Source organism: Plasmodium relictum (genome assembly GCF_900005765.1).
Source record: "Plasmodium relictum strain SGS1 genome assembly, chromosome: 14".
Lineage (NCBI taxonomy): Eukaryota > Apicomplexa > Aconoidasida > Haemosporida > Plasmodiidae > Plasmodium > Plasmodium relictum.
The window spans coordinates 1,719,432-1,730,690 of NC_041692.1; the positions used below are offsets into that span (position 1 = coordinate 1,719,432).

Here is an 11,259-nt window from a genome sequence, read left to right on the forward strand (position 1 = left end):
GTTTAGCACTCTAACAAAGACATTGAGCAATCAATTAATAAAACAACACTATAATATGTACTTACTTTTTATTATAAAAAAGAAAAAAGAAAAAAGATAAAAGTTAAGTTTAAATTATATAGCATTTTATATTTAATTATATATTATGTATAATGAAACATAAAATAAATATAAATATATATGTAAAACTATTAAAAATTTATTTGTATTATGTAAATATAATATTAAAAAGTATATAATGTTAATAAAATAGAATATAATGTTTTTTTGAAATTTTTAAATGAACTAAAAAATGAGGATTATAATAAAAAAAAAATGAAAAGAAAAATATATATTATAAAATGAAATTAAAATATTTAGTATTAAAAAAAAGAAAATCTCAAAAGATATATATAATACAAAAATTAAAAGGAGAATTTAACTTTTTTTTTTCTAAAACTGTTCATGATTAGCAAAAGGTGTTACAATAACTTCTTTTTTATCAAAGTTGTATAAATTATTAAAACCTTCATGAGTTTCATATACTTCATTTTTATTACTTTTGCCATTAATATGCTTATTTTTATTTTTAAATAAAACTGAAATAATTCCGCTAGAAAATAATAGAAACACAATTATTATTCCTATTATTACCTTAATATTTAAGTGATAAAATTTACTTCCCCCATTTTCATTATTCTCTTCATATTTTTCTTGATTTAACTGTTCAAATTGAGAATTATCATAATTATTATTTTCTATTAATACATTTTTGTCTTTTACTTTATTAATTTCATCTAGATGACTTTTTATGTGGTCAATCAACCACTTTTCATTTTTTTCTTTTTGATCAATTTTTTTTATAATATTATTAATTGAAAAAATGGTATTATTGTTCTCATATATAAACTCTTTACCTTGACCTATCATACTTTGTATATTATCAAAAATGTCCATTGATTTTTTTATCCAGCTCTTAGCATTATTTATATGATAATTTACTTCATTTACTATTTCCATTTTTTCTTCTTCTGATAGATTATGATCTATCTTTTTCTGGTATAATTCTGCATCTTTCAGTAAAAATCTTGTTCTTTCTATTAAATATGGAATTTGTTCAATGTGATTCGTTAATTTATTATCTTCATTATCATTGCGATTTTCTAACCCATTTAATTTTATTTCTATATGTTTAATTATATCATAAATTTTTTCATGTTGTAGCGTTTTCCTTATTGCATCTATGGGCTCAATAAGAAGTAATCTTCCAGCTTTACTATTCAAGAAATATTCAATTTCTTTTAACTCATCTTTGATATATAATATTTTCTCTTTTTCATTTTCAATAACATTCTTATATGATTCTGCCATATTAGCGAATATTTTTGCACTATTCTCTATTTCTTTTGACTCTATTTCATTCATTTTTTTTAAAATATTTTTAAAATGTTTTTTTTTTTTTTTAAATTCTTTATAGAGATATTTTATCTCCTGAAAACTTTCATCTATAGATATCGAATTCCTTCTTTCATTTGCTCTTAAAAATGATCTTTTTAAATCATCTATTTTTTCCAATACATTTTGTTCTTCTATTTTAAATTCTTCCATAACTTTATTTGAATCTTCAATATTATTTGATTCATAAAAACTTATGTGGTACCCAGAAAAACACTTATTTGTTGTATAAATGTCATCATTTATGCGGTTATAATTATTTATGATATATTCTACACACGCAACTATATATTCCTTCTCTTTTTTAATTATGACTACATCTTTTGATATCTCAGTATTAATAGTTGTAATAATTAAAGAGAGAAAATATAACTTACATTTTCTTCTTAATTCTAATAACTCATAATAAGAAGCATTAATTCCTGAAATATTATTATTTATATCAATAACTTTATTCGTAATAGTACTAATATCACCTTTTACTTTTTCTAATATGTTTGCGGTGAACTCCTCTATATTTGATGTTTCAATAAGCTCATCTAAAATATATAAAGAGTTTTTATATTTATTAAGTTCTGTTATTATTGAATCTGTTTTTAATTTTATCTCTATTTTATTATATTTTTCTTCATAATAATTAGTCATTTCTATAAAATTTTCATACTCTCTCGAACTTTTTAAAATTTCAACATATTCCTTCTCATCAGAATTTACTTCTTTTATTTCCTTATATTTCTCAAGTAAATTTTGCACATTGAGTAAAATTTTATCAACTTCATTTGCTGTTTCCCTAATTTTATTTTTTAATCCATCTCTTATTTTTATTTGTTCATAAATGCTTTTCATTTTGATAATATTTTCTTCATTTTCCTTTTCTTTACTATCTATATCAAATGAATCTCCTTGTATACTTAAAACAATATCTTCTGTATCATTTATATTGCTATGGCCTTTCAAATTTGATATTGTTTCTATATCTATATCTATAAATTCTGATGCCTTAAATATTTCATTGTAAATTGAATATGCATTGTATTTATAAGAAGAATGTGATATTTTCCTTTTTTTGAACTCACTACATTTATGTTTTGCATTATCTAATTCATTAAATGCAGCAATTATGCTTTTTGAATTTATCATATTTTGAACATTTCTTTTAATGTCTTCTGCATGCTCTTTCAATTTTAAATACTCTTCATCAGCATTTTCACTAATATTGTCTAATTTATCTTTCATAAATAATATTAATCTTAGTACCTCGTTTATTTTAATATCATTAATATTACTCAACAAAATTTTCACTTCTTTGTTTAGTTCTATGAGTTTTTCTTTTTCTATTTTAGCCTTTTCTTTTTTTTCTTTCAAATCATTATATGTTTTAGAAGATTCTAAAATTATTAATGCATCTTTTTCTATTTCTTTGTACGATTTATTAAATGAGTCATATATCTCATTCAATTTTCTTTCAGGATCTTCAAATTTTTGTGTAATATGATTTTCTCCTAATACAGAATCCCTCAAAAATGTAATTGCATTTTTAGTAATTAAATTTATTGATTCTTTTAATAATTCTATATTTTTTTTCTCTTGATCAGATATCTTTTTTATTTCTTCTAAGATTCCTTCTTCATAATTTTTTTTGTATATATTCATTTCGTTTTCCATTCTATTAACTTTAGTCTCTATTATTCCAAGTTCGTTTAATTCAATTTTAAAATTTTTCCTTTTATCTTCAAGTTCTTTTAAAACTTTTGAAACATTTTTTAAATTTTCTTTCTCTATTTTTAATTCATCTAATGTATCATAATTTCCTTTATATCCCATTAAAATTGGTTCCATTTCAATTTTAGCCTCATTTAGGATATCTATTATTCTATTTTCTATTTTCTCTACATTTAATAGAACGTTGCTTGCATTTGCTCTTGTAATTTCTATTTTAGTAAATGCGTCTCTAGACTTTTCATTATTTGTTCCATCCTCATTTTTCATATGAGAATCTTCTTGCTTTAGTCTAATTAATTTTTCTTTTAATTTTTTTAATAAGTTTTCATTACTATAGTAATCATCCTCAATTTCTATCTGCACATATATTGCATCATTTTTTTTCATATCTACCTTTATTTTTTCTGCTAAAATTAACTGTTCTTTTAAAAGATCATTGATCTTTTTTTCATATGCTGAAGATAATTCATAATTTTTACTAGTTTTCTGAGCATGTTCAGCTGCCTTATTTGAATAATCTTCAGATTCACGAACATACCTATTTACATTTTCCATTACTTGCTCAGTTATTTCTTTTTTTTCACCTTCATCATGATTTTTTAAATATTCTATTTTTTCTTTTCCTCTTACAGTATTTTTAAAATATAATAAAGAGGCTATTTTATGTATTTCAGCTTCTTTTAAAAAATTATTTATATTTTCTATATTAGATAAAATGTTTTCTCTAATTACCTTAACTTCCTCTATGCATCTATCAATTGAATTTTCATCTAAGTTGTTTATAAGCGAATCTTTTAATTTCTTTGCATTTTCGAAATCTCTCAATATGTTCTCCTTCATTTTTTCTGATTCTGTGAATTGTTTTTTGACAAGTCCTTCTTCTTCCTTAACCTTTGGAGTATTCATTTCTATGTCTTCCATTACTACACTAAATTCTGTTAGCATTAACAATTTTTCCATATGCTTAATTACTTTTGATACATCATCTATTTTACTCTTTTCATTTATAACTTCTCTCAATTTTTGTTTAACATTCGTATGAATGGCATGGATTTCATCTTCTCTTTTAGCATTGGATACCTCATTTCTTAATATACTAACTTCTTGTTCTAATCTATCTATTTTCTCCTGATTTCTTCTAGAACCATTGGTATAATCTTCATAATTAAAATTCTCTAATACACATTCTGTGGTATCAGTTATTTTTTTCTTTAATTTATCAATTTTCTCATTGTAAAGATTAATGGTTTCTATTTCTTCATCACTTCTTCTTTTTTGATAGATAATTCTATCCATAGAATCATATACTAAAGTTTTTTTATATTCTAATTTTTTTTCATTTATATTTGATAATAAATTTTGTAACTCTTCTTCCCATGTACTAAAGTCTTCTAATATTGTATTCATTTGTCCATTATTCATTTTCATATTACTTCTTTTGTCAACGAGATTCTCAATACTTTTCTTTAGATTATCAGATTCATCAACTATATTTTTTGATTTTTTTTTAATTTCTAAATATTTTTCCATATATGTATTAATATAATTCTTGAAAGTAATAATATTTTGAGATATTATGTTTAGTGCTTCCTTATTTTCTTCACTAAAAATATTTTTTATATCTTTTTCAAATTTATATTTTTCGAAACTCTCTTTTGTTGCCTCTAAAATTCCCAAACTTCTTTCTACTTTACTCTTTATTTCCCATTCTAATTTTATTATTAAATTATAAATTAAATTTGCAATTTCATTATTCTGAGTGTTAATTAAACTATCAACCCCAAAACTTAGTACTGTAATTGCTGTTGTTAAATTACTTATTTCACCTGTAATAGATTCCAATTTTTCTTTTTTACTTGATATATCTTTTGAATGAGCCCTTGTATCTTCTTCAGCAAGAGAATTTCCGACTGTTTCTTTAAAATTTGTAGAAGATTCTATTAAATCATTCGATCTTTCCTTTAATGCACTAATTTTTCTTATTTCATCTTCTATTTTATTTTTTTCATTGTTTAATTCACCTAAAAGTCTCTGTTTTACATCATCTTCTATCAAATTATCTTCATTAATGGAAACCATGTGTTTATTAATTTTTTCATCTGACTCCTTTAAATTTCCTTTTAAATGCTCAATGGACTCGTTATTTTTATTAGATTCATTTATAACTTTATTTAAAATTTTAACACCTTCTATAATACTTTTTGATAGTTCAACCTTTTTTATGCTATCATCTATTGAATATATAACACTATCATATCTTGACTGACAATCATTTAGTTTGTTATCTGCATTCATTTCATGAATACTTGCCTTTAAAGAGTTAATATTGTCAAAAATTTGATTATTTTGAAGATAACTTTTATATTTCTCTATTTTCCTGGATAATTCAAATTGTCCTTTAAAAGTATCTATAATACTTCTTCCATCACTTATTTTTTCTAATATGAAAATTTTATTTTCTTTAATAACTTCTTTAAGAGCCAATACAACCTGAGATGTATCCCCCCCTTTTAGTGAATCGTTACCTTCCTCAATAAGCTTATCCAAAAATTCGCCTTTTCTTTCTGCTATATCATCTTCATATATTTTAATTTTTTTCCTTTTCTCTTCACAATCAGCTATATTTTCATTTATAGAACTCAATGTATTGTTAAAATTTTGATATGAATTATTCATTTTGTTATGTAAATCTTCAAATGATTTCATAATAAGATTATTCCTAAGCTGTGTAAGATTACTTGCTTCAATTGTTACCTCATCATTCACAATAGTTGTACCTTTATTTATAAATTCATCTAGTTCATCACATTTCTGTTTTAACTCTTTTAATATATTATTAACTGTATCCAGATCATATAACATATAATTTAATCTTTTTTTTTCAGATATATAATGTGGTAATTCTTTATATGCTTTTTCTATTTTTCCATTACCAAGCAAAGATTTTAAAGCTAATTCCATTCTTTCTTTTATTTTTTCTTTTTCTGTTGTAAATTCATCTTTGTTATTACATGATGATATATCAATTACTCTTTCAATAATATTTAATTCTTCATTTGAATTATCTTTTAAATCTATAAATGGCTTTAATTTGCTTATTTTTTCTTCAATCTGTTCTAAGTTCTGCTTAATATCTGTTGCAGCTTGCTCTATCTCTTCATCTTCTTGCCTTTTTAGTTCCTTTTGCTCTTCGTTTTTTTCTTGAAATTGTTTAATTAATTGATCAATTTTTTCTTTTAAACTAACCAATTCTTGATCATTTTCGTTTAACACTTCAAGTTTATCGTTCGCTAATGTTACAATATTTTCCATTTTTCGCACTTTATCAACAATATCACTTGTAATATTTTCTAATTGATTTCTCCCTATAAAATGTATACTTTTTCTCAATTTATCTACTTCAGATTGTTCATGTTTCATTAAATTGTACTGATCATTAACCAAACGAAGTTTGCTTTTCAAACTCATGTTATGTGTAAATAATTGAGAACATATTTTAAGAAGTTCATTATTAATAGTATAAATCCTTGGATTGCTGTAACCATATAATGAACCTTCTAATAATTCACAATTTTCAAAAATTAGACGATCTATATTACCTAATATAATTTGTGAATTTGAAAAAATTTCACTACGTGCTTCTAGATCCCCTGGATAAACTATAGAAAATATTTTATGCTCCAATTCCTCTTTTATTTTGTCAAATAAAGTATACATTTCAGCTTTTTTTGAATCAAAAATTGTCATTAATGTATCTTTCCATTCAGCTACAGTATAAACTGCCTTACAAGCGAAGGAAAATTTATTAATTGTTTTCATTATATTTTCACTGTCCATATCTACATAACTTAGATCTACCATAGCATTTTTAATAATACCTATATTTTTAGTAAAAATATCTTCATATTTTTTATGAGTTTCTGCAATATCCATAATTTGTTCCATTAATAAACTAAAAGATAATTTATGTTTTTTCTGACAAAAGTTTATATATTTAATTTTTAATAACTTATTATCATAATTCATAAAATTCGAAATTTTTTCCGAATTAAAATGACAATCCGCGATATCAACTTTTAACGCACTAAATTGATTTACAACATTCCCTTCATAATGAAAACTCACACTACTACAATCTTTATTTACGCAATAAGTCTCTTGTATCAATTTATCTAATATATTATAAACTTCCGAATTTTTACTTTCAATAACTTTAAAATCTTCATTTAATTTTGTTTCTACCTCTATAATCTTTGATTTAATTTGATTATGCATTTCTGTAAATGTACTTAATTCTTTATTATTTCCCATAAGTTCTATTAATTTATTATATTTTTTTTCTATATCATCTTTAGATTCTTCACAGAAACTCATATATGTTTCTACTTTATCTTTTATTTTTATAATTAACGGTGATACATTAATATTAAATTTTTCAGATGTGGGGCTGTTCTCGAAATATATTTTCATATCTTCATATGATAATACTGCAATATATATTTCTTTTGCTTTGTCCAAGCTTTCCTTAATTTTATGAATTAAACTAATGTAAAAACTGAATAATTCATCAAATAAATTTGTTGTTCCTTTATCAATAAAGGAATGCATAATACTATTTAACTTGTTTTGTTTTCCTTCATCATAAACATAATTGTTCGATAAATATGGGATATTCTTTTTTATATAAATAGTATGAGATGGTTCTATTCTAGTATTATGATTTTTTAGGACCACATATTGTTTATCTGTGTATAAATGTGGTGATTTTTTATCTTCAATTTTTAATTTAACCATTTTTTTATTATATTTAGTTGGGTTTGAAGAAATTGAAATTTTTAAATTTTTCTTTTTTTTGGTATTATAATTAGCAATAGACTTGTCTTCTAATTGTTTTTCTACTAAATTAGGAGTAAATGGTAAATGTATGTCCGATGTAAACTCAATTGATTCTACTTGAACTTTTTCCCCATGGCTTAGATCTGCATGTAAGTATATATCATAAAAATGAAAAAGTGACTAGTAACAAAAATATTAAAATTATTAAAAACATAAATAATAGAAATATAACAATATATGCATGGATATATATTACCAAAAATGAAAAATGTAAGGAAAAAATAAGCTATCGTAAATTTTGTTCCTTTCATATTTAAAGTGATGAAAATGTGACTTCTTTTCTTTCTCTAACTCTCAAAAAGATTGATATTATATAATTTTTAATTAACTATCATTTCTTTTAGTACATATGCATGTTTAGAATACTCCTTTGCAAATTATTTGTAAAAAGATATTTTTATAATTCCTTTTTTTTTAAATTATAATAAAAATATAACCTTAAGTAATAATAAACATTAAAATTATATATATATATATACATAATTCATAACTAGAATTTAATAAATTATATCAATTCAAAGATAATGCAAGTGTAAACTAGGAAAATAAAAACAAAATCATAAAAAAAATTAAAAGGAGTATAATAATTATTTTAAAACGTTAAAAAAAGTTTTAACACTTAAAAAATAAGGTATGAATGAAAGTTGCTTATCTAAGTAACTTATTATAAGTTACAATGAAAATAGAAAAAATTGTTAACGGAGTTGAAAGTTCACAATATAAAGATTCGCGTGTATAAATACGTGTATATACATATATATAAAAGAAAAAAACTAAAAAAAAGATTAAACTTATATTTATTATATATATGTTAAACTTAGTTAAAATGTGTTAAAATCAAAAATTAAAATATTTTTTAGTTGTAAATTCATCAAATTTTTTTTTAATTTTACAAAATGCATTTACTAATTACTCAAATTTCTTTAAAATAAAAAATCAAATATAGTCTTCAATAAATTTAAAAAAAAATTTTTTATTGAATTGTGGATTCTATTAAAAAATTTAGAAAAGTAATTTGTAAAAAATTTTCTATTCAATTTTTTTTTTTTTCCATTTATATTCCACTATATGAATAATAATATAATTACAATAAATTATGGATCCTTTATCTAATATATTCATTTCAAGTGGTATTTAATTTTATTTTTTCTTTCTTTTATTTTTTTTTAATTTCCATTTTTATTATTATTTTGATTATTTATTTTTTTTTTCTAATAATTTATATACTCCAAAAATATTCCACATGTTTTTTTACTACTTTTATTTATGTATCTCAACAATGAGTTGCAACCGAGATAAAATTATTAAAATTTATCTGATATTATTTTTATTACCATTATCACTATTATAATTTTAACCTATCATTGTAATATTTTTTCTCATGTAAATCCTTTTATACACAATTTCTATTTTTATTTTAAATTTAATTTTACTTTTACTTTTATTTTTCTTATTGTTTTTATTTTTTACTTTATTTTATTTCTTTAAGTTTATTTTAGAACTGTGTTATTGCATGTTACAATTAAACTGTTCTTAGTATATTATATTTTGTTATTATAGAATCATTCTTATTAATATTAACTAAAAATTAATATAATCCCTATTTTTATTATTTTTTGTTACACATATTATCTGTATATATAGAAATTTTACTTAAATGATCAATGATTACATGTGCTCATATTATATGTTTATTTTATTTAATATTTTGAAAATTTTGATCCAATCATTCTTCCATTACAATTCACAATATTTGTTATTATAAATTGCCACTAAAAAATATATTATTCTTATTCCGATAAATTATTTTTTATTAAATATATTATAATTTTTATAAAGAAACAATAAATAATAGTATTGTTGCGATATATATATTTAATTTTTCTTTTCATTATAATTTAGCTACATTTAAATTTTTTTATTAAATATCATAATCCTACCAATTAATTATTTTTAATTCACATGGTTTATATTGCAATCATTTATTTTTGTGACAATTTTCCTTTTTTGCTATCTTAAATAATTATAATATTTAATAATAGCTCTACCCTTTAACACTCAACTTAATTTACCATTCTTATTTTTGCTTTTATTTTATTCTGTACTTGATAATTTCTCATTCACCTTCTAATTTTTTTTCTTTTGTAAATGCCATATTTTTAATTAGTACTTTTTTTTTTTAAATTATATACACTTTTGTATTTCATATATATCAATATAAACCTCACAATAAAATTACTTTAATTATTTTTATCATTTTTCTTAAAGAAAAATCTTAAGATTTTCTCATACTAAATGTAGATTTTTCTGGCTTTATTCTTGAAATAAAATATAAATTAAGAAATTATTATTATATATAATATTTTTTTATATTTACATTAATTTTTATATTATATTATGTTTTAAAATATAAAAAAATTAATTTAAGAATATACTAATAACTAGCATAAATATCAATACTTAAAATTATTCGCTTATACATAAAAAAAACATATTACTAAAATAATATTTTAAAGAAAATAGAAATGCATCATATTTTACAAAGTATGTAACAATTTTATACATCAAGATTAATAAAAGAAGGAATATTCACTATATTTTTTTTTTTATTGTTATAGAATTAAAAAAGGATGTATTAAGAAGAAAAAAAAAAACTAAGAAAAACATCGATATACTTAAAAAGTACAAAGAAAAGAAAAAGGTAATTTACATGAATATGCAATAAAATAAAAATAGAATAATTATTTATAATTTAATCTAATGAAAAATGCATTGGCAAATTTTGAGGAATTTGTCTTTAAAATAAACTTTTAAAAATTAAAGCAACTTATCATGATGCACTAAATAAAGAATCTCTAGATTGTAGCCTTTCTCTTTTTTTTATTTTATGTGTTATTATCTCTTTAAAATATATATTATTCAGTAACAATTTAAAAAAATACATAAATCTATTTTTAATTAAATATATACACTCGATTTATTAGTTGAGTGTTCGATAACTTTGTTAGTGTATCGAATAGATTAATAAAGATCTAGTAATCTATACTTATTTTACTTTTTATAATATTGAATATTACAGATAATTATTAATTATTTATAAACTATATTTAATATCAAGTTTATTACTTATTTATTACTTAATTTACACACTACAAAATTATTATTATATATATCGCCATGCATTTTTACTACACATTAAGTAACATG

The 11,259-nt window shown here is 21.0% G+C and overlaps 1 protein-coding gene across 1 annotated transcript; it reads right to left on the bottom strand.

Moving 5' to 3' along the window:
* Window positions 1-432: 432 nt before the first annotated feature.
* On the bottom strand, window positions 433-8,303 carry PRELSG_1445900 (reticulocyte binding protein, putative; the record flags this gene model as incomplete). The annotated part of the gene is made up of 2 exons (XM_028679541.1): window positions 433-8,135; window positions 8,249-8,303. 2 exons carry the CDS (start codon window positions 8,301-8,303, stop codon window positions 433-435), a joined length of 7,758 nt encoding a protein of 2,585 aa, XP_028535245.1.
* Window positions 8,304-11,259: the final 2,956 nt, after the last annotated feature.